The following is a 27431-nucleotide window of genomic DNA, read 5'->3' as shown; positions in this document are numbered from 1 at the left end:
ATTGAACTCTATGACTATTTTTTTTATATAAAAATCAATTGTTTGTGTTTTGGTTTACAGCACTGAGAAAGATCTTATCCAAGAAAGCATGAAAACTTTGAAGGGTAAGTCTTATGGTTTAAACTCTTGAAAACAAAAATGGTCACCTTGCTCTACAGCAAAATATTCCAAAATGTGAGCTGGCATGTTAGTAACATATGCTGATGTAACTAAAAGTTACACATACATATTTTATGGGCTGTTGCAGAGGGAGACATTCACTATCTCCCTCACATAATCAGCCAACCCCATAGGACTCACTTGCCTCCTACAGACCCACCTCCACAACCATTTAGTGATTAGTGGAGAGTAGGGGATGTTGGAGGAATATTGGACTATGCGTCTATAATCAGATCCAAAATGAAAAAGGCATTCTCCCAGACCTTGTCAGGGTCCTCCAGATGCCCTGGAGGATGATGCCATCACTATCTGTCTGGCTTCAAGCACCTTGCCAGGTATGAGGTCTCCCTATCTCCACTGACTACTAACTAATTATGGGAAGGGTGGGACAAAAGAGAAAGGTAAGTGCTGGGAGAATGAGAAACATATTTTAGCCTTGGCAAAACTTTCTCTTCATGAACAATTTTGGGCATGAAGTTATTCTCAAATTTTTACTTAGTTTTGTGGTAATAGAATCATAGACATTGGGGTGGGCGATGGCTTTTATGCAGTCAAGTCTCCTGATATATCTCCAAAAAGCGGCTGATCAACATCTGTTTAAAAAAATATATTCCTTTGTCAAATTCCTCTTACCACTAAGAAGCTTCTTCTAAAGTTCATCCAAAAACTACCATCTTTTAACTTAAGCCCTTCATAGCTTTTGCTGTCTCTGAGTTAGCAGGGAAGAAGAGTGCAATTTTCTCCAGCCTAAACTTACTTCAACATTTCATCGTGATTTTGATTTTCGATATCTTTGACAGCTTCTGCTGCCCTCTTCTAAATCTTTTTTATTGTGTGTGTGTGTTTGTGTGTGTAAAATCTTCTGAACTGGATACAATACTCACAATAAAGTTCAATGGGTACAAAATAAAGCAGAACTCTTGGTCCTTCCAACTTTGAAATGTTGGCCTTCTCAACCTGGTTTCCTTTCCCCGAATATGAATATGACTCGATTGTGATCCAGGTCTCTCTGTCTGCCCAATTTCCCTCAGTTTTTATCCTAATTGTGATTATTTTTTATTGTAGTTTTAGAACTGGGATGGGGGGTTGGGAAGGGATTAATTTTGAATTTTATTGTATTTTTACTGTTGTAACCTGCCCAGATTCCTCATGATTGGGCAGGCTATAAATAAATAAATAAATAAATAAATAATAATAATAATAATTATTATTATTATTATTCTAGTTATGGGTTATAAAATTGCAATATTTTCTATTGTTTTATATGTCTTTGTTATTATCCTGTAGAATGTATGCCATTGGCAGGTTTCATTTTTATCAATAGTATTAATTGTATGTACAGCGCTGTGTAAATCTACAGTGCTATATAAATAAAGTATAATAATAATAATAATAATAATATCCATTTTTGCAAGCATATCACATCATTGTCTCATATTTAGCTGGTGAGATTTCTGAGACTTTCATGAAATCTGCAGACTTGAAAATCTGCAAAGGGGCAACTACCATTAACCTCAATGCATGCACGCACCCCATTCAAGCCTATGGGGCTTGAATATGCATTAGTTTTGGGGTCTGAAATGGATCCCCTATGAGTTCCACGGGGCAACTGTATTTTGTGGTCAATCCAGATATTAATCTGATGATTATGGTGATGATGTTAAAATGTTTTTACCTAAATGCATAACTTTGCATTTATCTCTGCTGAGTTTCACAGTGATTGAAGTAACACATTGCAAGTAACATGTTATTTTTTATGGTAACAAGACAGCCTATAAAATAATGTAATGACTGGTATGACCATTTCCTTTGGAAAGTATAAGCTTAGGGAGCTGGGTATGTTTAGGCTGGAGAAGAGAAATTAAGAGGTGATATAATAGCCTTGTTTAAATATTTGAATAGATGTCATATTGAGGATGGAGTAAGTTTGTTTTCTGCTGCTCCAGAGACTAGGGCACGGAACAATGGATTCAAACTACAGGAAAGAACTTTTTGATGGTAAGAGCAGTTTCACAGTGGAATACACTGCCTCAGAGAGTGGTGGAGTGTCCTTTTTTTGGAGGTTTTTAAACAGAGGCTGAGTGACCATCTGTTGGGAATGCTTTGATTGTGTGTTCCTGCATTGCAGGGCATTGGACTGGATGGTCCTTGGGTCTCTCTTCCAAGTCTATGAGTCTATGATAAGAAATGCTGATAACAAACATAATGTTGTTATTAATAATATGCATTATTACTTATTTCAACCATTGCAAAATGAACTTACCATATTCTCTGTTTTCTTCCAAGACCAAGAAATTTGCCTGAACTGATTATTATCTTTTGAATTCAGTATCATGTTGGTGCAAGCAGAGTTAATGAACTGAATGTATGTCTTTCAGATCTTGTTAGCCTATTTAATCCTTCTGTGCAGTATTACTCTTCTCTTGGAAACAGCAAGGATGTGTCAAGAAATGAAACTATGTAAGTTCTGTTTTGATTTGCTTGGCTGAAGGATTGTACATTTTATGACATTATAGCTAGCCTAATAAAGGCATTACACAAGTAATAATTATGGAATTTTTCTTGCGATCAGTGTTTGCTTTTTTTGTGAATTCTGATTAAGTTTGAGTCTGTTACCAGGGGTTTGAATAAGGATAATAGATCCCATTAGATATGCTGATTGGCTTACATGAGGGCCTGTTTATGTTAAACACATCAGTTTTATGAATGGCCAGTGCTGATAATGTAACTCTCATTGGCAGTACTTTGTGAATTGAATTTTACTCTGAGTTCATTTGCTATTAGCCTGCCCCAGCTATGTTTACTGCATTTATACCTGAATTTCTGGATAACCCATCTTGTTTGAGAGAAAATGATCTATTTGTTATAGATTATACTATAATCATTTTATTTCTGAATGTGCCACATAGGTCTTGTTGTTAAAACTTACCAGTTACACAAAGATGGGGAAATTTAAAGTAAACTCAGTGATAGTAGAGACATAATGAGAACTTGGAATAGTCACATTTCCTAAGACTTTGAGGAAGGCAGTGGCAAACTTTCTAAGAATAAATGTTACCAAGAAACCCCTATGATAGGGCTGTCATAAATTGGTCTTGGCTTGAAGGCGCATAGCAACAAAGTTGTGTTTGGACTACAATAATCTTCTAGTCAGCATGGCTTCTCACCATGTTTGTGGGCTTCTTGAACCTGTAGTCCAAAAAGTAACTTTTCCAAGCTTCTAAATGCATACTTTTTAATGTTAGCAAATTCTGTAATAGCAAATTCTGTCAATGGTACCTAAATTCCACAGGGAATAAAATCAGGATTCCAATTACATAATGAATATTTGCATAATTTATTTTGTTTTTGGCTAGTTATGGACAGTGGCAATAGCTTCTACAGAGAACCAAATTCCTACCCCTATGAAAAGGATGTTCTGCTGGTCCCCTTTCCCTGGAGGCCTCTGAGATTTCAAAAAAAAAAAAAATTCAGTTCAGCAAAGGCTCTTTAAGATTTAAAACAGGATGGTTTGGCAGAAACAATTCAGGAGAATGGGTTATTATGGATTTTAATATAGCAGGAATTTCATCTTTGTGCATGCAAAGAAAGATGACATCCGTTTGACAATTTTCTTTTCCTGCTTGTGTACAGACATCTCTTCAGTCAAGCTAAAGAAATTGTGAAGAGTATGAAAAAGAACCAGGTATGTGTTTAAACACTATAGAATTATGACAAATTCTGGCCTCGAAAATTAAAGTTTGTACCAGCCTCATGAATTGTGAACTGTCACACACCTCACTAATGCACATGCCAGAGCGGAGTTTTTCTCAAGACCCATGGAACATAAAAGAAACTGGCATTTTTTCCTATTCTTGCTTATTCTATACATAACTTAGGGTTGTCAGTTTCTGATATAAAAACAACAATTCTGACAAGAGCATTAAAAACTATTTACATGTAATTAGCTGTTCTTACAGCTCCAAAGTCCCCGGAAGTAGTGAGCTACCCTTTTAAAGAGTACCTCTTTCCTTTTGTTTTCTGTCTGCTTTTTAATTCTTCAAATCTAACTAAAATTATTACATTTAGTCATATGGGGGTAAAATCATAATGATATAAGCCTCTAGCCTGTGGTAAAGAACAATTCCCAGTAGTGAGTGCATATACACCTAACTATTAAAGTAGCACAGTTGCAGTTTTATATCAAATTAGACTAACCCCTGTTATGTTACAATCACAATATAAGTTAGTCGTGCCTTAGTTGGGAGTCAGTGTGGTGTAGCAGTTTTAGTATCTGACTACAACTCTGGAGATCAGGGCTTGATTCCCCATTTGGCCATGGAAACCCATTGGGTGACCTTAGGTGTGTCACACATTCTCAACCCGAGAAAACCCCTTTATCGGGTCACCTTAGGGTCATGAAGGCACACAACAACAGCAACTGCCTTAGTTATTACAGAATAATTAATTACAAGTATGTCATTATTTGTAAGTAATTTGTAGAATTATTTCCAAGCTCTGATTCTTGTTTTCTGGTCAAGGTCTAGGTCAGAGTACAGGAACATGTAACCCATGATATGCTGATGAGAGCATGATTGAACAACATCAGAAGCACTGCACATTACATTAGAAGCACCACACATGACCTAGGAATAGAGTAGTCTTGTTCAGAGGTAGATTTAGGGAGATATGACCTTTATACTTGCTTGCCTGGCAGTTGGTCTTGAAGCTCAAAGCACCAGCCGTTTGCCAGCTTATTCACTAAAGATCTGACAACGATGTGATGTCCCCATCTCTCAAGAGAGGCTTATGCTATTCAGTGTTAATACTGCTGACACACTCAATTTGAACTTGGTATTCTTACTATCAGTGGTGTTTATGGGAAAGAATGAGATGCCACTGTGCTCCTGTCAGGGCACTAGGCTTTTCTAATTAGGGAAACGGCATAGAATAATATTGTTTGGGGCAAATGACTGGCAAATCTAAAATACTGGGGACTGTTGAAGTGAGGAAGGAGATGCACAACTTGATTCTTGTCCCCTCATTAATTTGCAATGTGACAACTGCTCTCCCTTGTGCTCTTTCCCCCTAGTCGACAGATTACCAAAATGATTGGAAGCTAATAACAGTTTTCCACCCATGTCCTTTCCGTTCTTCTGTCTCTCAGGTAAGAGGCTCATGATTTGACTTGCCAAATGGATTAAAGAATTGGTTTGTAAAGTGTAGATGAAATTGTGGGCATTTAAAATTATTGAGGATAGATCTTGTTTTCCTAAAACAAGACATTTAGACAGACAGATACACAGACAGACAGACACAGTCGTCTTTCCTGTGTCTTCCCTTTAAAAGATGTCTAACATCATGCCTTCACTTACTTCTTGGCTTCCCAGTTTCCTAAAATGGGATATAAATATATGTAAATAGCCAAAATCAAATTAACAGCAGTTACAGTATAGCACAGTAGTGGGGAACTTCATTCATACCAAAGTCTGAAATACACTTTAGAGAGGTGTATGCCAGTGGTGAGCTCAAAATTACCAACATATTTTAGCTCAAAGCAATTTCTGACAGTAACTAAACCTTAGTGAAAGCATTTTAACCTTTTACAAAGGGGGGAAATTCATAAAATGGGTGGGAAACCATCAGAGCATGCTATCATTTGGGGCTTTGTAGGTGAAACCAGTACCTTTGATTGAGCTCAGGAACAGTGTTGTTGGTGCCACAACAATAATCTATGCTGTCTAGTGCACATGCCCAACAACAGTCTGCCTGCTGCATTTTCTCTAGATGTGACTTCCACAAAGTTGTCAAGGGCAGGTCCACACGGCACATTGCAGTGGTCTACTTGGGAGTAATAAAGGCATGAACCACTGTGGTCAAGAATAATTGCTGTCTGTGGTGTGGCCTTTGAAGACTACTTAGAAAATTGAGCTTTTGCAGAATGTTACTGCAAAGTTCTTGATCAGTGCCACATAAGGGGATGGCATGACCTTCTGATTGTTGGTCTGTTGTTGGATTGAATTCAAAATGCTGGTTATTAACTTTAAAGGCATTAATATGGTAGCTAAAAAAACTCATAATCCAAGGTTGGACATCATTCAATATATGTCATTCAGTAGTCAGAAGATTCTACTGTTTTAGCCAGATCAATTCATATTTTACAGATGTCACCTCCATGGACATATTGTCAGCTTATTTTAATATGAAGGTGGCTTAGCCCCCATTCATAGCCTATGTATTTACCCTCTCTCGTCCTACTTTTTCAGCATCTTTAAAAATGTTCCTATTGTCTCTTTGCTCCTCCCACTTCCCCCTTTTCCTTATCTTAGGACTCTTTCACATGGCAAAAAGTGACGGGAGCATAGCAGGATGCTCCTGTCACTATCATGCAATTGCTTGAAGATTATCAAATGACGTCACACAACGTCAATTGGTAATCTTCAAGCAATTGTGCAATATTGATGGGAGCATCCCACTATGCTCCCATCACTTTTCACTGTGTAAAAGACTCCTTTCTTCAGATGTTGCATCACTGAGTTTGAGGTTTAGAAGTATTCACACTTAATTAACTGTAGGGGGGTCAGGGAGGAGGGGAAGGAATCTTGTCCTTCTCAGTAGACATAGGCAAAAGCAAACTGCTACATCTTTTTCTAGCCTGGTGTTTTCCCTGATTTTTGTCATCTTGACCACGTTTTGATATTGCTTAGTTACACGTGTCCCAGCTTTCATCTGTGAAATGGAGGTGGGTGTGATACTAGTGTGTTATTATTAACTATTTGGAAATAGGAATTCATTACTAAAGTGTTGTATTTAGGGGATCTTTTTTTTTTTTACAAAACTATTTTCAAAGTTAGAAAATTTGGCAAAAAATGGGCAAATGATTAAAAAATGTTGAAAAATAACTAATAAACCCTACCGTTTACAATAACAACAACAATATTTCACAGAAAGAATTTTGTTATGCTCTTATTACCTTTCAGAGTAATGTGTTATATAATGTAAGTGACAGTTCAGGAGACCCAGGACACCTTTTCAGACAAACCTTTCTCGTGAGTCTCCTGAAATCTCACTCAGGTCAACACCAACCCACTCTAAAACAATCACTCAGCCTAAGGAGTTACTCAGATAGTGAAAATAATCCAGGATGAATCTGGGTTGAATCTCTGTTGTTTGCATGCATCTTGAATGCACCTGATTAAGTTTGGGGAGGGCTGCCAAAAAAATCCCACTTTACCCAAGAAAATCGGTACTCGATGTTTTCCGAATTTAAAAAAAGAGTTGCATCATCAGCAGTTTGAATAACCAATGAGAATAGACTGGGATTAAACTCTCCAAACCCTGCTGTGTCTTTCTCCTCTGGTGATGGAAAGAGGAGGACTTGCCCTCTCTCATTCTCCCTCGCCACCTTCTCTTGGTAGCTGGAAGAAGTGGGAGACCTTGCTGCCACTGCCACCACCATGAGACATCCAGCTCTGGAAAGTTTCTGACAGGGGTCTCTGGCACCCTTGGTTGGGAAGATCAGGGCTGGCAAGCATGTCTGAGCAACAGAGCATGGAATGATGCACAAAGATGTGACTCCAATATAAAAAAATAGTGTGAATAAAAAACCCAGAATGCATGAGTTGGATTATTCACTTCATTGCACTTAAAAAATGATGTCTAAATGACCCCCAAATTAAAGGAAACCCAGCCCTACATCAGACTTTTTTAGGATCATGCTGTGATGTTGCTTGGCTATGGCCCAGTCTTAGTCTGTGAAAAATTGGAGGGTATCCACCTGTATTTAATTTCTGTATGCTTTCCTGTCCTGTATTGTACTAAATATTTAGAGTTTTGAAGGAAAGTCTTTTACTTTACACTTGGTCTTTAAACATTTCTGCTTTTTCCTCACTTTTAATCAACCTCAAACATACACATTTTTAAATGTAGTTCAAACCAAGTGAAGGCATGCCATTTCTTTTGCCTCTGGTCTGATTTTTCTCCCTGCCAGTAGTACTACATCAAGTTTTTATACTTAGTCCATAAAATCCTTTCAAAGAACAAAACTGTTTTCCCTCTTTCTCGCCTTCTTTTTTTGTTGCTCTTTGGTGTTGGTACTGTACTATACTGTATGCATTATTATTTTTTCAAATCCTAGATGATAAGCTATGCAATGTTTTCTCCTTGGGGCTTTAATCAACTCTGCAAAAATTGCTTTGTTTGAAGTCTGGAAAGGTGGTAACTGTGGAAAAATAGTTTAAAAGGAACAGTTATCCCTCACCCCTGTTTCTGTAAAATGCCTAAGAATACAATCTTTAACAATTTGCCATGGAACGGTCCTTCCAGAAAAATCAGGAAGAACCTGCTTTACTTGTAGTTACAAAGAAAAGTTCAAATAAAAAAGAACCAGGGAAGGTTAGTTTTACTTTTATAAACTGGCATGTATATTCTGGCTGAATGCAAGAGATAAGGATTGGTCGCAATCTGTACAGCATAACCTACAACTGTCCTAATTTGACAGAGACAGTCCCAATTCATCCTCTACTGTCCCACCTTTTCAGCTGTTTCTTCAGCTTTTTCCATCTCAGTTTCTCTCTCCTCTTTTTGCTTTCCTCCTTTGTCCTCAGTTTGAAATCTAAGTTTCCAGTGCAAAAGTAATTTGCACTCAATTAGGGCCCGAACAGACAGGCCAAAATAAAGCTGCTTCAAGTCACTTTGGAGGTATGCTGTTTAAAAGATGCATGCGTCCTAAGAGGCTAGAAGCCACACCAAAGCTACACTCCGGGGTGGCGTTGGAAAGTTCCAGGGGGGCACTGAGGGGGAAAAGAGCACTGGGGGGTGCTGAAAGGGAAAAAAGGGGTGGCAGAGAATTGTGGGATAGGGTTGCAAGTAGGGTTGCCATTGCTGCTGAAAAACTGTGCAAGTCCCTGACTGAAAACTCTCCCAGCCAGTTCAAGCACCATGTCTTTCCTGAAAGCAGCCAGGAATGAAACCTTGAAAAAACTTATGAAGGTCCCACCCTTGAGGCTCTTGGTGGTACTGCACAGGTGTGCCTCTACTGTATCACACGGAGGGCTTACCACGAATAAATTGCCATGCAAACATCATAAATCATTTTAAAAGTACAATCGAGATTCACATGCCTATACACTTCTCCCATCAGGGAATCATCATGGATGCATCCCCGCTTGCTGCTTCTGTGACCAAAGTGTCCTTGGAGCCACTCTTTGGTAATAACAGGATCTTCTATTATGCGCTTCATGACACTTTGGTCATGGAAGAAGTGATCAGGGATGTGTCTCTGACAATTCACTGATGGGAGAAGCGCGGGGGCATGTGAACGCCGATCACACTTTTTAAATGATCTATGACATTTGAATGAAGATTCATAGTAAGGCCCCCATGTGATAAAGTCCCCCAACCCAGAGCCCAGAGGCAGGAAGGGAAATGTGGCAAACAGAGGCTTGGAGCAGTGAGGAGGCTTTCTTGTGTCCTATTAAGTGTGTGGTGATGCTGTATGCATGGTGGAACTTTTTTTTGCTTGGAACTGGAGCTACCCTTCCCTCCAGCTCCCCCCGCCTTCACATAGCAATGTTTGCATGTGTGGGTTTGTAAAAAAAAAAGGGAGGATCCTTTCCTCTTACAGTAGTCCCTCCACTTTCATGAGGGTTAGGGGTGCAAGACCCCACAGGGGGAAGAGAGAGGAATGCCCACTGGCACCTTCCTCTGTACATTGGGGGACGCCAGGGTTGTCAGCCAGGAGGAAAGGGGGTGGTAACCTCAAAGGCTTTGGGAACCACTGCTTTATAACATGCCATAAAGGTATAAAGCTTGTCAGAAAACTAAACTCCAAAGCAATGGGCAAAACCAATGACTAAAGCTTAAAAAAGTGATGATATAGGGATGTGAAATTGCTAAATAATTCTTCTTGTGTCTGAACAATGACAAGAAATAAAATTGCTGTTCTCTCTACATCAAAAGTGTGAGAGAATGACAATGTCTCATCCCTAACAAGGGGCAGAGCTCACCCGTTCCAATTGGGGCAGGAAATTCCTTTTGAAATTCATTGTTCTGAAAGTTTTATTGTTGTATTGCATCATTGCAATTAAACAGCAGAGGTGCAGGAGTCTGTGCATCTTCTCATTGGACAAGTCTAGCCAGCAACATAGGAAGCTTGCCAGTGAGGTGTTGAAATTGTGTGTTGCTGTTGTTTTTGCAATGGCTGGCTTCAAATTTGTCAAAGCTAAAACAGAAAATGTAATTGGGGAGGGGGATGTGGAGGTAGCTTGGTATAGTTCATGAGGAAGATAGACTGAAGAAGACAAGCTGAGTCCTATAACTGGAAGGGGTATCATGGGAGCTGTAGTCTAAAATTTTCTAACCTCTAATTCTTTCTCTCTCTCCCCGCTGCTCTCTTCAGCACATACTATAATGTGTTGAACTCAGAGGAGTTATTGAGCCCAGCTATTACTGGACTGCAAGTTCCAGCAGTCCCTAGCTAGTGTATCCACTGTTGAAGATTGCTGGGGGCTGGAGTCCAACAACATCTGGATCTTGAAAGCTATGCACGATCAGTCAGCCCTGGCTTGTACCTGAATGGGGACCACCAGGGAATACCAGCTGCTGTAGGCTAGCTTTCAGAGAAGGAACTGGCAAAATCACCTTTGACAATTACTTGCCTAAGAAAACCATAGGAAATTTACAAGCTCACCATAAATTGACACACACATATAGTCTCTGAAGCCTCTGGAGCCAGATGGGCCATCTCTGTCCCTAGGGCAATCTGGCTCAAGGCACCAAAGGAGGAACAAGAGGATGAGTCCTAGATAGCACTGCTTGAACTCTATGCATTCCTATTCATCTGCTCTATCATATATTCACTGGACATGAAGTTCCATGAACATGAAATTTAGTGCATTCCTATATGAATTGGAGAAAGTGTGTGTGGGGGGGGGATTAAAGTTTATGCCACTTTGATCACATTGGAAAAGCGGGGTATAAAATAAACTTTTATTATATTATTATTATTATTATAAAAGTTTTGGACTTCGGCTCCTATAATTTTGCCCTCCCTCCCTTTTTTTCAGAAAAAAGGAATAAACTTTCAAAGACTGGAAAACTTTAGTTTTCCAAATAAAGCTTTCTGTTTTTGCACCAAGGCTTTGATTTCCCAACTTAGGTCAGCCAGTACATCACACTCTTTGTCAACAAAATCAGGGTAGATGGGTGTATGTGTGTTCAAATTGCCTGTTGACGTATGGCAGGAACATAGTACTAAATCATGGGTGGGCAACTATGTGAGAGACGAGGTCAGTTTCAACCTAGAAACCCAACATTGTCTTCTCAAAATCGCACCTAGAAGTAATGTTCTCACCATTTTGGGAGGGACTGCAGTGGAGAACAGAGGTATTGGGAGCAGTGGAGGGTTCTGGATGGTTGGGGTGTTTTTGCATGCTTTCATATGTTTGGGCCATTTTCTGTGCATTTTTTTCAGGCAAAAATTGCCCCCAGATCATGGCAAAAATATTTTTTAGGAAAAAATGGGGGTGGTAGGATTCATGGAAGTCTTCCGAGGCCACAAAAGCAGGGCCAGGAGATCCATGTCACAATCTGCCCACCTTTGTACTAAGGAGTTTATCAGACAAGGGAAATTGGAAGTATAATCCAATGGCAATCTGAACGCAATCATGGGGTTTAACGTTATTGCATGATAACCCACTACACGCAAATTCGGGCAATGAGAAGTCAGTCCAAATGCAATCATGTGGTTTCACTTTATTGCGTGATAGACTGCCACACGTAAATTCGGGCAATGGCATGCTATTTTCGGGCAATGAGAAGCCAGTTCAAAAGCAATGTGCATTCATGTAATTGCGCTAAACTAGTGACTTTAAGTGAATGCGTTCTGGCCCCACTTTCTTTTCATTCGAATTTAAGAGAAATCCCTTCCATCTGATAAACTCCAAAGTGAAGAATTCACATACTCTTTTCAATTCATTTTGTAGGTGAGGTAATAATAATAATAATAATAATAATAATAATAATACATTTTATTTATAAACCGCTATTCCAATTAGATCATAGCGGTGTACAAAAAAATCAATACACAGAGCAACACAAAATACAATAAACAATATACAATACATAGTTAAAACCACTAAAACATTACACATTAAAACCACTAAAACAAGACCAGGCCAGCTAAAATACTTGAAGATATTGCACATTATAGGGGAAGGATCACATTAACAAGGGACATCGGGGAAGGCATGGTGAAATAAAAACTCATGTTAGTTTTGTGAGAACGCCAGCATGGTGTAGTGGTTTGAACATTGGACTTTGGGACACCAAGGTTCAAATCCTGCTTAGTCATGGAAAACCAATGGATTACCTTGAGCAGGTCACATTCAGAGTCAAAGGAAGGCAATGACAAATCTCTGCCAGTGTAATAATAATTTGTTTTAGTTTTGTGAGGGGCTAGATAAAGAAAGCCAGAATGGCAGTGGTCTGAACATTGGATTAGGAGTCTGGAGGCCAAGGTTCAAATCTTAGTCATGGAAACCCTCTGGGTGACCTTGTCACAGTCACACTCAGAGTAAGAGAAAGGCAATGGCAAACCTCCTCTGAATCTATCTTGCCAAGAAAAAACTATAAAGTTACCATAATTCAGAACTGACACGAAGACACATAACAACAAAAATAATATAGGCTACCCACCCCCCACCCCAAAAAAAAAAATAGTATAAAAAGGAATGACCACCTCTTCACCAATTTTCTGACATGAATTCTTTCACTTTCAACAGGTGGCCTCCTACACTGACAGCATTAAAAAACTTGAAAGCATTTTGGATTATCTGCACAAACAAGTAAGAACTATTTGTCAGATTTAACAGCTTTGCAAGACTTAACAGAAATGTATTAACTGGCTTGATTAATGTATACAATGTATTTAAGGCATTTCTATAATTTCTTTGCTAGAGTGGCTTACAATACAGTGAAAACCAAACGAAAAACCTACAACAATAAAGTATACAATATTTCATATGCAAGACACAATAGCTTTTAAATTCATTAAAATCTATAAACAAATAACAAAACTAAATCCCCATTCACTGAAGCACTGCAAAGTAAAAAGCAACAGAGCTTGAAATATCATGTCTTTCTAGAATCTAAAGTACCAGCTATACAAAAGCCTGAGAAAACTCTCTGAGTTGCTTGCCTCTGTTTCTGCATGTTGAATGATATATGCAGCTCTAAAGCAACTGCTAATTACGTGTGTATCAGAGCTTGGAATAGTTTCATTTCTTGACAATAACTCCCAGCATTCATGTTCACTGAAGCATTCTGGGAGTTGTCAAACAAAGTAATGTTCTCAAGTACTGGTATCATGTATGGAGGGGAAGGGTCTGAAATAAAATGAATGGGACCATGCTTTTGTTCCAATCTAGATTCTACCCCATATCTTTGTCTATTGTTTGCATGCATGTGTCACTGTTGTCTTTTTCTGTAGTCTAGCCTAGAAACGATGGCTGTTTATGTTACTTCACCATATACTACCATGCAAAATCCATGGGACTATATCATGGGGATGCCCAACATTTATGTGCTTGCTTCACACAAGTAGCTTAAAATGCATTTGCAGTATGTTCATAAATACACACATATGTTTATGCTCATGCACTATATCCTTGGGGTTTTTTATCTTGCTTTATGGTCTACCTTGAATAGTTAAATTTCGTGTTTGTATTAGTCTGTAATTTTAATTTTTCCAAGCTATAAAGGAGAGTGCTAAATTTATTGTAAGATGTGGAAGGCAATCCCATTCATTGGTTCCCAAACTTTGGTTCTCCAGGTTTTAGGACCGCAACTCCCAGAAGCCTGAGGCAGCTTGGTCAATAGTCATGAATTGTGGAAGCTGAAGTCCAAAACCTCTGGTCTAAAGTTTGGGAACTATTGCTATACAGATCAACTCAACAGTCACATTGCCGTACTTGCTGGGTGGTTCTGGGAGATGTAATCTAACTATCTTGGATGGGGAAAATATCGTTTAGGGGGTAATAAACTAATTACAAAAATACACCATAAGCAACAAACAGAACCCTTAACGGACTAGGAGCTTGTGATTTACCTTTAATTTCTATCAAGACAATTGGGCTAGATGGACCTTGAGCTCCTCTGCTGAAGCAGTTTTCATGTTCTCAAGACAAGTGCCTTGTAAGCTATAATAAAACTATAACCTCAGTGAAACAAAAAGTGGCTAAAGCTCAGTGCTTCCTGCATGCACACAGGGATTTGAGAATGAGCAGAGATGGCGAGCAAGTGTCTGAGGTTAAAAGAGTTTGGAATGTCAAGAATTACACATAACAGTCATGTCACAGTTAACAAATTACATGTTGAGATGTATGCTAATTTAATTTTTCCCCCCAGGTTCCCAAGGCGTTTGTAAATCTAGTGGATTCTACTCTACTCACATTCTCATCTCTTCCACACACTGATTTGAATCACACCAGGTAAATAAAATGGTCTGAGAGTTTCTTCTTGGATCCTCAGGGACAGATTGTTCATTTTTCTTCTGAGACAGGTTGTGACAAGGATATAAAAAGATTCCTGTACTATATAGTAAATCAATAGTAATCTTCGTTGTGTTTCTGAAAGGTTTCACTCTAATTTGCTGAACCTAAGCCAGTTCAAAAGATCATAACTTCCAGAATAGTCTGTCCTCTATACATTGAAAATGATGAACAGTTGCTGTATATTGACCCTGTTCAGGCCAATTTGCCAAGCTCAGGGCTCTCCCTCCTCTATCCTTCTTTCCTTCTTTGAAAAAAAAATCTAAGAGAGTTATAGTGCAAAACTGCAATTTCACTGATACACTATAGCAAAGGATACACTATACCATCCATCCAGTGGAATATTTGATTCAGGAAAGTTTGAACAGTTCCTGAAGGAAAAGTTAAAGTCAACAGAAAAACAGGAAACCAGGGAAATGTAATTCACATTGAAGAAGTTAAGAACAAGGTCACAGTTATGTCTGAAAAACAGTTGTCGAGAAAATGCCTTAAGTATCTCACTAAGAAGTGTCTCAATTAGTTGTATAGTTATATACTGTAGTTTAAATTAAAAGAAAGAAAGATTTAGAGTTTGTTCTGGCACCAAAGTGGTCTGACAGTGAAGGCTAAATATCTCACAAAACTACCAGTCCCAGAATTCCATAACATTTAGCCATGGCAGTCAATGTGGTATCACATTAATTTTGCATTAATTGTGTAGTGTGGCAGCAGCCTACAACGGACCTATTGAATAGTTAGGATTTACCTACATGTTGACTCAGCAGTCAATAAATGCTTCAGTGGGTCTTCTTTAATTAAGTGTAACTGATAGGATTCAGGACAGTGTTTAATTTGGTAGTGTCTGGCTGGGCACTTCTTTGGATGGGAAAATTATCATAATAGATGGACATCATTGTTTCAGAATGTGACAGTTTGAATTACAATTGGACTCTGTTCTAGATTGTAAAGATCTATTAATGGAAATATGTTTATCTGTTGGATCATTTTTATTAGCTGATGTATTGTGTTATCAAGAAGTGCCAAGGTTTCAATAACGGTAGCAAACTATTTTCAGTTTCTAAAACTTGTGAGAACCACAACAAAAGCATTTGCTCTTCCAGTTTTTTACAGATTATTTATGTGACTGAAGAATTTATTTATTTATTTTTATTTACTTCATTTGTATTTTCTTAAGATTATTTCTTTTGCTTTTGGCATTTTCTAGCAATATTCTTCTTAAACTCTGCATTTATTTCAATGATTTTCACAGACTAAATGAAACTGTATGGAGATGGTCCTATCTGGTGAGTAACATATTCAGTGACATCACTTGGCCCTGACTATGGAGAACAGATTCAGAGCTCTGCAGTCCAAAGAGACACAAACTACCCTGTGATAATCAGCAATGGTACATTACATTAAAATAAAGTGTGATGACAGGCAGTCAGTTGAACTCAGGCTGCAGCCCTCTGCTATTTCAGTACTTTAAGCACTTTCCCAAGTGTGAATAGCAGTAAGCTAGGCCCTTCAAATGCTTCATTGGGTAATGCTGCTTTTGGTCAGTGAAGACATATGTCCTGCCCCCAGTGTCTACAATTTGACCATTCTGGTTCCTGATGATATCCAAAATACAACGGTCCTGGGAGGGCGCCCACAATTAATATTTAAATAGGGGAATTTTATTAGCTCAAATGAAAGCAGCTGGGAGGAGTCAGGCAACTCAAAGCAGGGATCAAGCCTGTGTATACTGATTCCAAGAAACAACTCCAGAATACAAGTTCTAAAATAGTTTTATTTAGACCTTGGGGTAACATCTTTCTCGTTTGAGTTACAATGTCTTCTTGTGCTCAGGTACTGTGCATTACCAATGTTCCCAGCTGCCTGGTGGTTATGCTCAAGTTTAAGTGAAACTCCTACTCTTTCATTAAAAGCTATCTTGTTGAAACTAGGAAGCCTAAAATTTCTAAATCTTTTTAGAAACCTCATATTAAAGAGTATACAATCCTACTACACCTGACATGTTCTCTATTATTAATTTGATTAAGTAAGGTGCTTCTGCTACTATAGCATGGCAGGTTGTCTAGGAGATAACATAAACAATACTGTCAGCTAACTGGGATGTCATTTTATTTTAGATTTCTTAAGGGCATGGGTTGGACTAATGACAGATCTGATTACCTTACCAGGCTTCTATTCTTTCTAAGAAAATCAACTTATGCAATTCATTTTAGAGCCGCTGGGCCATTTCTCATCATTTTGCAAGGGTGGAATTACTTTTGTGTTTTGATTCTATAATTTGATTATTCTGGTTTATTAGCATTAGAGAAGGCTTGGAAATTCAGTTAAACCATGGACAAATCTGTACATTGTACTCTATTTTCTGTGGTTATGGAACAGAGCTCATCCTCTTAAGTGCTTGTTTATCCTTTCTGCATAGGATGCTTTGGAAAAGCTTCTGGCATCTAGAAAGTATGAACTGAAAAACAATTTCACTGTTGTTCTTCAGACATCTCTCCAAGAAGAAAATGTGCCTTTTATAATAGTGAGTATAAAACTATTTCCCACCTACCCCCTGCCTGACACATGCTCATGTGAGGGGGACAAACTATCCCATACCCTGCAAAGAGACACTAGATTACTAGTGGCTGTGTCACTTGATCTACAAAAGAAGTCAGTTTTTTCAATGCTATATGTTTTCTCCATGTACAAAAGCAAAGTAAAGCAAGACAACCCCCAGTGATAAAAAATTAACAGACTCTTTGTTCCATTTATTACTTTAAACCAGAACATTTTTAAAGATTGCATAGCTCTAACTGTCCAGAATTGGCAGGGATAGTCCCAATTAATCCAATTGTTCTTCCATTTTTTCAGCTATTGTTAAAATTTCCTATCTCCTTTGTCTTCAGCTTACTTCAGTTGCTCCAAAATGACTTTAAAGTGCAAAAGAAAGGAGTGGGCAACCTAATAAGCTCAGTCAAAAGTACACTCACTGCTACCTACATCCTCTCCTAGCTTGTGTGTTCTTTCTTACTAATAACTTGCCACCTTGAGCACACTCTGATGTTGCTTAACCACGGCACAAAATGGATTCTATTCTTAATCCTGTAGAAATACACAAGGTGTCCTTCCTCTCTAACCTTACTCTTATTCTCAAATTTTATTTATTTATTTACAAACAGTCTTTGTCTGGTTTAGGGTGTTTCCTTTTACCTTTGGCTTTCCCAATAAATGCCAAACCTTAATCCAGTTTCCAAAAATATTTTTCCTGCAGAACAGGCAAGAAAACGACTATTCCACAGAAAAGATACCCATAGCCATCCCAGGGAAGAAGCTAGCCGGGGCTGCACTTGGCATAGGAATCTGGAACAATATGGTAAGATTCTCAAGAAATGATCTCTTTTAGCCTTATCACATGACAAAAGATAGCTGAGAAGCAGTGAGAGAGAAGTGGCTTTCTCCTTGCCTCTCCACATGTTGTCATAACACATCCATTCTCCTTCCTAAGGGAAATGTTTGTAATAGCATGCCTTTTGCCAAACGAGTTTTTTGAATGCAACAAAAGATACGCTTTTATGACCAGCTCCCTTGGGAAGAGACTGGAAGTTCTTACGGGGCATGTGGAGAGGCAAGTAAAAAGCCGCTTCAGTCTCGTTGCCTCTCAGCTTTCTTTTCTCATAAGGTACGTCTCTTAGTTCCAAGATGTTTCCAGATAAATGGATCCTAGCACCACTCATCAAAGCACTTGGTAACTATTTCATCTTTTCCTATTTAATGTGTTCTAATTAAAAGATAAGTTCTTGCATCTTGTGTCAACTATTCTCCAATAGTTCTTGTGTCTTGTATCTTGCACTTGATCTCAAGTGGAATGGTTTTCTTCTCTAAGCCTTGCTTGAGGTTATTTCTAGACAAGGATATTAGAGAAAGGCCTTTTTGTGGTGGTTCCATATTTGTGAGACATCCTCCCAAGATATATATATTGTGGCTTCATCAATGTTGGCTTTTAAGCAAACTTTTTATGTTTTGTTTTTTGGAGGGGACATTTCTTTCAAGCTGCTTTTTTATTTGGTACAAGGGAGAATGTTTTAATGGCTTTTCTTGCTGTTCTTTTTCAAACTATTGTTATAGGAGTGTAATGATAGTCTTTAGATTGTTTCAACTGCTGTTTTAATATGATTACAGGTTCTTGTATTTGTGTTTTTATTCTTTTTACATGCTTCTTTAATTCTTCTTACATGTAGTATTTACTTTTAGATAGTCCCAACTGATGTTTTACAATAACTGAATATTATTCATATTTTAATTCTTTTGATTGTAACTTCCTTCAGAGAGTTTTGACCTAAAATGTAGCCTGGGCTAAATAGTACAAAATGGTTCTGAAGCCATTTGAACTTGGTTTTTAAACTCTCATATCAGAGTTTCAGTCAAGTACACAGTTTCTGTAGCACAGCTTTCTTGGTTAGGTTTAAACTGTATCAGTTAAGCATCATGGACTATAAAGTCCACTGTTGACACAAAATAAATATGAAATAATATTGTCCAGGATATTTGGCATTCCTATAAGGTCCAGTATAGTGTAGCATCTCTACATCCAGGTCTATGCTTGGCTGAGACATGTACCATTCCTTGAGTTACCATATAGTGTCCGAAGCTCCCCCAACCTCCAAATTGCCATTCTGTGCCTCATGGGGAGTGGGCATGACTATAGTCAGATACAAAATCATTACAGCAGCATTGAGATACATTGTGGTTCTCTGGAGATCTCATTGCTGATATAATAATTTTGTGTTTAGCTATAGAAACATAACCAGATGTTTCTTTGATCCTGCCTACTTCTCATGATGCACAGAAAGGCCAGAACAGGGGGGTGCAGCGCAAAGGACAAAAAGAATACCAACCTCCACAGTACCCCTCAAAAGGACATACAAAGGCAGAAGGGAATTTTACACGTGACTGTGAATGGTTCATGTGTGAGTCTATGATTAATGAACACTTGTATCTGTTGAGCTACAAGGTGTCCTCTTACCTTCATGCAAAGTATGGTAGCTAGGAAAATGAGCATGTCTAGGGTTTCTATTATCCTGGTTATGGTGTCCTAGGAAAGTAGAAATAGGCTATATCTGCTCTATAATCACCATATCTATTTTTGTCTGTATATCACCTTCTTTTGAGGTGTGCATAGATATATCTTATTTTGTAATCTTCATGATGTCCTTGTGAGATAATGCGTAGTCAAAGGTAACTCAGAGAACTGCGTGACTAAACAGAAATTAGAACCTGACTCTCTCCAGTCCAAGGCTGATGATCAGTCTTCTCTATCACTTAGCCTACATCATCCATGACAGCCAATCCCTCATTTTCTGATGTAAAGGTGTGTTGTTGTTTATGTAGTCAAAACATCATTATCCATTTGTTAGGGGAAATTTTCAGCAGGGTTGGGAGAACTGAATACATGCAGAAGGACAACTGCATGCAAGGGGAGTGGACCTTGTGTGTGGGGTGTGTGTGTGTGTGGTGGACCCTGAAACAGTGCATTAAGCACAATGCACACAGTGGCCCCGAACTGCTGACTAAGTATTGGGACAGGAAGATCAAATGGTAGAAAAGAAAGTACAAGCCATGGCTGGCTGGCTGGAAACAGTGGAAAAGAAGATTTCACACTGTAAGATGTTGTTATGAGTCCCATGTATAGATGATAAAACAGGAGAACCATAAGATCACCTTCCTATCTCTCTCTCTCTCTCTCTCTCTCTCTCTATCTATCTATCTATCTATCTATCTATCCTTTCTTCCAAATGAGAGACAAGGCATATCAAGGTTTGACATTTGAAATTTATACTTTTTTGAACATTTTCAAATCGTGGATGCTTGAATCCGTGTATGAAAAACCCATGTATAAGAAGGGCTGACTGTACTGTAGTTTGAAAGAATATAAATTCATTTAAAACCATAATGTTGTTAGAAAAGAAATAAAGAATATGTATATAAAAATCATAAAAGGAACAATCAAAAAGTAATGCAGCACATGTATTCCATTAAGGACTCTTATACATAGGCAGGCTCTGGTTTGAGTCCAGAAGTACATCCAAGCGATATTTCAGGATGAGTTTAACCCCATCCAGCATAGGATGAATCGTTATTACAGCTCAGACTTTTGACTGACCAAGAGCATCTCTGTCTTGTTTGGATCATTGTATTTCCAAGGTGCTATTAGTACAGAATAATTGTTCAAATTAGATGAATGGATGTGGGAATCTATCATCTCTATTATCATGGAAAAGAATCTCTGACCTTTTCGGAAACAAATGAAAATGGCTCTGTGTGTGTGTGTGTATGAGTGCACTAAGACCCATTTTAGTATAGTGGCTTGAGCAATGGACTATGAGTCTGGACACCAAGTTTCAAATCCCCTATCAGTCATGGAAACCCACCAAATGACCTTGGGCAGGTCACACTGTCTCAGCCTGAGAGGGAAGCAAAGACAACTCTCCTGAAGAAATCTTGCCGAGCACACCTCAAACACAAAAGTTTTCCCTAGAGTTGCCATAAGTCAGTAACCTGAAGGCAGACAATAACAATTTTAAAATTGTTTCAGATTGGATTAAATTGTTGAATGTTGCTTTAGTACTTGCATATAGAATGGATTTTAAATATTTTGATGAATGAATGAATTGAATTATGTTAAGGGTCACCTTAGAGTTGTGGAGAAATAGGTATGGATTTCGCCAACCTAAGTCATGTATGTGCACACACATACAAGCTAGATGTTTGAATTATTACCCTGACTAATTTTCTTATTACCAAACGCCAAAAATACAATTTTCAACAATTAGTACAGCTACCATAGTATTGCCTAGGTCAGACACACTACGAGAATGAACATGCCAAGGCCTTCCACTATTCACTTCTTTCTCGAGATGCAACATGAAGACACTGAAACCTCCCATTTTCACTTTGAAAAGATTTGGGGTTGCTTTAAGGTCTCTCAAAGGCACATAACAACATTCTTGAAAATGAGTAGCTTCCTTTCAGATGGGAGTTGGCTTGATGATATAGAATACTGCCAGAATAATTGTCAGAAGCTGCCTTATATTCAATCAGACCATTAATGTATTAATTGATTAATTTAACTTGTATTCCACCTTCTCCCCAATATGTGATTAAAAGTGGCTTACAGTTTAAATTTTAAAAAAATGAGCTAATACAATGTATAGTGTAAAAGTTAGAAAGCCACTAAACAACCAATCCAATGAAAACATTGATTTAATACAATTAAAAACACTATTGTCATATAGTAAAACACATTCACTAAACATCCTTCAGCCTCTAGCTCTAGTCTAGTCCATTCTAGACCAATACTGGCAACATTAATGGGCAGCGGTTCTCCAGGGTTTCAGACCAGATTCTTTCCTGGCCTGACTTGGGAAACCCTGGTATTTTCCCTAGTGGTCTTCCACTTAGCAACTAGCCAAGCTCAACCCTGCTTAGTTTTAAAATCATACACAGTTTTGTTTGCTCAGGAAGGTATGATGTTTAATAAGCTGTTAGGGGCAGCTGCAGTTAACACACCAGAATGAGGTGTAGCTATTTTGTGAAGTTGAAGGCTTTCATGACCAGCATCCATAGTTTTTTGTGGTTTTTTTCAGGCTATATGGCCATGTTCTAGAAGAGTTTATTCCTGACATTTCACCAGCATCTGTGTCTGGCATCTTCAAAGAATGAAAAAGATGCCAGCCACAGATGCTGGTGAAATATCAGGAATAAACTCTTCTAGAACATAGCCCCAAAAAACCCACAAAAAAACTATGTAGCTATTTTGTTTGCATACACAAGCCTTTCATTTTCATTTCATGCACATTGCGCATGGTCAGAGAAGAATTAAAGATTTGACTCAAGGTTACAGACTTGGATGGAAGGATCTGCAATAAGTTATACTGATCGTTCTCCCTTTTATCCAGAAAGACTCATTAGGATAACATCAAAGTTCTTGTCTCAGCCTTCCTTTTATTGCAGGTCAGATGCTCTGATAAGATAACCAGCAGTTATTGGGTCATTAGCTCAGCTTCTTTGAAGAGGACGTGGGACTTATTCTGAGTTAGTGCACTTGAGATTTTAATTTAAAGCATGGTATGTGTGTGCTTGAAATATAGAACAAAGTGTTGAATCTTTCATTCTGTCTCTTATTTTATCTATTGATCTGTTAACCCATGCTGATTGGAGATGGTGGAATTTGTAATCCAACAAAGGTGGGTATCAGTCTGGGGATGGTTTGACAGTAATACTAGAATTCCACGTTGTTGTTTTTTCAAAAGTCTTTTAACTGGTTGATTAGGAAGATTATTGCACGAGGCTTTAAAGATGCTATTAACGATAAAGAATAGCACCTTCAGCAATACTTATCGCCCAGTGTCATCACTGTTTTGTTATTGTTAGAGTATTGTGAGTATTGCTAGAGTATCCCTTTTCATTGACGGGGAATACCGATCAATAAGCTCTCAAATGTGCTGTTGTAGCATTTGTCAAGTATGGTAAGTTTCTCATATGGCAATATTGGGCAGACACTTGTGTCAATGTCTCTGTCCTCCCCCCTTGTTATTCCAGAGCAGGCTGGCATTTTTTAAAATTTCATCTTTGGCAGACACAGAGGGACACAGCCAGCCTCCCCACACCACTGCCACCACCAAAGAAGAAATAACTCTAGAATTGCCATACAAATCAAATAATAAATATTAAAATGGTATGCTGGGTAGAGCATAGGGCAGGGAGGAAGGGTTGCAGGAAATGAGGAAGTGAGTGCACTGTTACTGTCCATGTCACAAAAAGTCCCCATCACACTATTGAAGAGAGGTGTAGAGAAAAGCTCCAAAACCAGTATGTTTTTGTTCTTCGTTAATAATGCAGTTGCAGGAAGTCCAAGGTGAAAGTGAGGCTCGATTAATAAAATCCTAATTGATTGATTCATTTTGGATTGTTTCATCATAAGAGCACCAGAAGTGGTTTACTGTTGTCTCCTTTTGTTCCATATTAACTAGTGTTAGGTATGGTGCCACTGCTGTCACCCTCCATTGCAGGTACCCAGTCGCTGTTGGGCACATTTAAATCTGGCAGACTCGGGGACGTGTCTTCCTTTACTTAGTCTATCGAGACTCAATCAAGGAAGCAATGGCCCTGAATTTGCAATATCTGAGCAGGGCTGTGGTGACCTGTGATCCTGGAAGCCTCTCATTCGTAGGGTCACCATAAGTTGACTTCATGACAATTAACAACAAAAACTTTACTGATTAACACAAAAGAACATGACTGCAATCCAAGGGCCACATTATGTAATCCTCAGCTATTTTCTGTATTTGTTAGATGGCAATAGCCTGCTATATGCCTGTATGCCTTCCTGCAATTTACAACCCGATTATACATAGCTCTAAACTTTGACTATGCAGGTTTCTAAATAACAGGGTAGTTTATATGAATGAAGCAAATTTAATTCCCCCTCTCCAGCTTTTTGAACAGCAGAGGGTGGGGAACAGGAATGAAGGGACAATGTCTGAAAAGAATTCTAATGACTCTACACCTATTGCTGTGATACTAAATGCGTAAACAAATTACACTGAAAAGTGTTTTGCGAGAGGTAAATGTGGACATAGGATTTTTGTAGTGTTCAGTTCTGGTTCATCCATACATGGAAGTAACCACATAAAAATACAGTAATCAAGGGAAATGCCCATGAGCGTATGGCTCTTATGTCTTTACTTTTTGAACAGTGCAGAGTATCTTTACCCAGGTAAGCCTGTATAGGTGAATGCCCCAAATCTAACATGAGCTTGCATAGGATTTGCTGTAGAATTATGTAACTAAGGCTAGCCCAAAACATTTTGTTGCATGTGGCAAAAGACAAGATGGCACCACCTCCATTCCACATAGAGCTGGACTGGCAATGGAATCACAGGATCCTTCATGAGTCTACTTTGGGGGTGCAGGTCTGACTCATGTGGCATACACAGCTCTCTTCTTCAAGAGAAAAGATGGGATCAGGACAATGTGCCACCTCAGAGTGTCTGTTACTTGAGGTGTTTGTTTCATTGTGTCTAATGGAAGAAACCACCCTCTGTATAATGTATTTGTTCCTCTTGACTAAACAACTTGTTTTATGTTTCATCCCTGCAATCTTTGGATATATCTGAGAGGAGCCATGTATCTCAGGGACCTTGAACAGAAATAGATTAGGTCATGCAGAAGAGGCTGCAGCCAGAGATTCTGTACCAGGGTTCTAGTGCCTATATGCTTTTAAGGAGGAAAGTCAAGAGCTCTGTTACTTTGAGCCAATATCCAGAGTCTTCTACTTCCAGAAGATGTGATCAGAGGTTTGCATTAAATCATTTCCTTGAATAATTTTCTTATCTCAAATCTGTTTTTGATTATTGGTTGCAATATCTGCAAGGCCAGATAACATGTTAGATATTGTCTAAGAAGCTTATGGAAAGTTTATCTGATCAGGATCTCTGACAAGGGGAATCTGTTCCCCCACTCAGAACAGCACAAGGTTTCACAAGATAATGCAAAATTAGCCAAGTTCATCGCAGTGAGAATGAGTACAAGATAAAGGTCAGTAGCACACTCAGTGTGGTGACTAGAGGAAACAAGTTCTTTATATTTGTACATTTATTGATATTCTTGTTGTGTGCCTTCAAGTCATTTCCAACCTAGGGTAACCCTAAGGTGAACCTACTATGGGGTTTTCTTGGCAAGGTTTGTTCGGAGGAGGTTTGTATCTGCTTTCCTCTGAGACTGAGAGAGTGGGACTTACCCAAGGTCACCAAATGAGTTTCCATGGCTGAGTGGGGATTCAAAGCCTGGCCTCCAGTGTTGTAATCCAACGTAAACCACTACACCATACTGAGTTTATGCATATGTACATATCTTTATTTACTTTAAGGTGCTTTAAAAGTGATTTGGCAATGCTGGGTAAAAGATTCTAGGTGACTTGTCCAAAACACTTTGCATTGTGAATTATCTTTGAGACCTTGGTGTCTGTTTTCCTTTTATTGGACTGACAATGAATCATAGAGAGAGCAAAGCTCTAGGGAAGCTGTGGAACAGTTTGGAGTTCAGGAGCTAAGGAGGATTTTACCACGTGTTAGGTGCAGATGTGGGCCAGAATGGCATTCAATCTGTACAGCATCAAGTGCAAACCTGATAAATGCAAAATTTTGCAAATGTTTAGAACAGGTAACATGCAGAACTCTGGCAAAGCTACTGTTTTGGAGTACTGACCAGCATGGTCATTGTCTAATGACTACTCTACGGTCCCTCTCAAAATGGCAGCAGGACAGGATGGAAACTCATTTTCTGTTGCCATTTTGAGAAGGACTGCAGAGAAAAGTGGGGATATCAGTACAACCTATGGCAGAGTCTGGGTGGGGGGAAATTGGCCCCTGGTCCCCACAGAGTTGCCCACTGCTGCTTTAGTACAACAGGTTAAGTTAGGACATATGGGACAGTCTTTGGCGGGTTACAGACCACCCGTTTGGGGCGGGCTGCACCCGCCCCTTTCCCCGGGGTATCGAGGCCTCAGTGTTCAGAGCGGCAGCTGCTGAGGCCCCGATCTGCCGCTTTTCAGGCTGCGGGGAAGCAGCAAAAGGCCCCTTCCCTGCAGCCTGGAAAGGGGTGTCCTTGGGGCTTCAAGCCCCAAGGACACCCCGCGGCGGCGGGGAGGAGGAGAAAGGGGCCACTTGGCCCCTTTCTCCTTTGGTCCGCTGGGTGCAGCCATGTGAAGGCTGTGCCCAGTGGACCAAACCAGGAAGGAGCTCCAAAACGGAGCTCCTTCCTGCTCCACGCTAAGGGCGCACTAAGTGCCCTGGTGCAGAGCAAGGACGTCACTTCCGTGCTGCCCCGTATAGAGGCGGCACGGCCGTGACGTCCTCATGGCGGTGGCCGTGTGGAATGGCCGTCGCCATTTTGTGTGCGCAGAGCGCGCACAAGGGTTAGGGGGTGCGGAAGCACTGCCCCTTTCTAACCCTAGTACACGCTCCACACGTACTTTCTAGCCCGTTTGTAATGGGCCTATGTGACCCAGAACATTTGGGTAATTTGTAAGCCACTTTGTGTCCCAATATAAATATTTATATAAATATAAATTAATATACATTTATAAACATAGATGTATATAAATTTATTTATATAAATATATTATATAAAACAACAACAACAACACATACTACTTGAACACCTACTTCTGCCTCCTGGGTTCTATTGGTTGAGTCAGTGACCTTACTTTGTTTGCCTAACGATATTGCTGGCCCCAAGTTTCTTATTATTTTCTTCCCAGACTGTGTCAAAGCTATAAAGGACACTGTACATACACAAGGTTACATAATAATAAACCAAACTGCCAGCTTAGGTTGTTTGTGAGAATCAATCATGTTTGGGAAGAAAATTGGCAGAGGAAAAAAAGCTACTTTTATAGATAATTCCAGCCTATTTCATTAACAATAAAAAATGAGGCAATTGCTGCCTTTGACTCATTAAAACTTGGCGCATGGTTGCAGTGAATGTACTTGATGATTTCTTTGTAGACTGCATCCATCAGCACATCACTGCTGTCTATTTAATGCAGGAAGCCTGGTCTATTTTGGCCAAACACTTTCAGTTATATCTCTAGAAGTATAACCTGGAGATGTGAACCTTCCACATTATTAAATAATTAAAACAAAAAGTGTTTGTCCTTGTAAATGGCCTCGAATCCCTTTTGGGGAGAAAGGTGGTATATAAAGC

General features: G+C 39.1%; 1 protein-coding gene across 1 annotated transcript in view; it reads left to right on the top strand.

The window, feature by feature from the left end:
• Positions 1-27431, top strand: part of PLB1 (phospholipase B1) — a 160715-nt gene that overhangs the window by 11471 nt on the left and 121813 nt on the right. The window contains 9 exon segments of the mRNA XM_042438249.1: positions 61-104; positions 2538-2619; positions 3793-3844; positions 5231-5305; positions 12921-12983; positions 14545-14627; positions 15937-15970; positions 17104-17208; positions 17938-18039. Of these exon segments, the coding sequence (XP_042294183.1) occupies positions 61-104; positions 2538-2619; positions 3793-3844; positions 5231-5305; positions 12921-12983; positions 14545-14627; positions 15937-15970; positions 17104-17208; positions 17938-18039 (640 nt within the window).

This window comes from Sceloporus undulatus, chromosome 1, assembly GCF_019175285.1.
Source record: "Sceloporus undulatus isolate JIND9_A2432 ecotype Alabama chromosome 1, SceUnd_v1.1, whole genome shotgun sequence".
Classification (NCBI taxonomy): Eukaryota; Metazoa; Chordata; class Lepidosauria; order Squamata; family Phrynosomatidae; genus Sceloporus; species Sceloporus undulatus.
The sequence above is the reverse complement of the archived record's forward strand: the minus strand, read 5'-3'. Positions and strand labels throughout refer to the sequence as shown.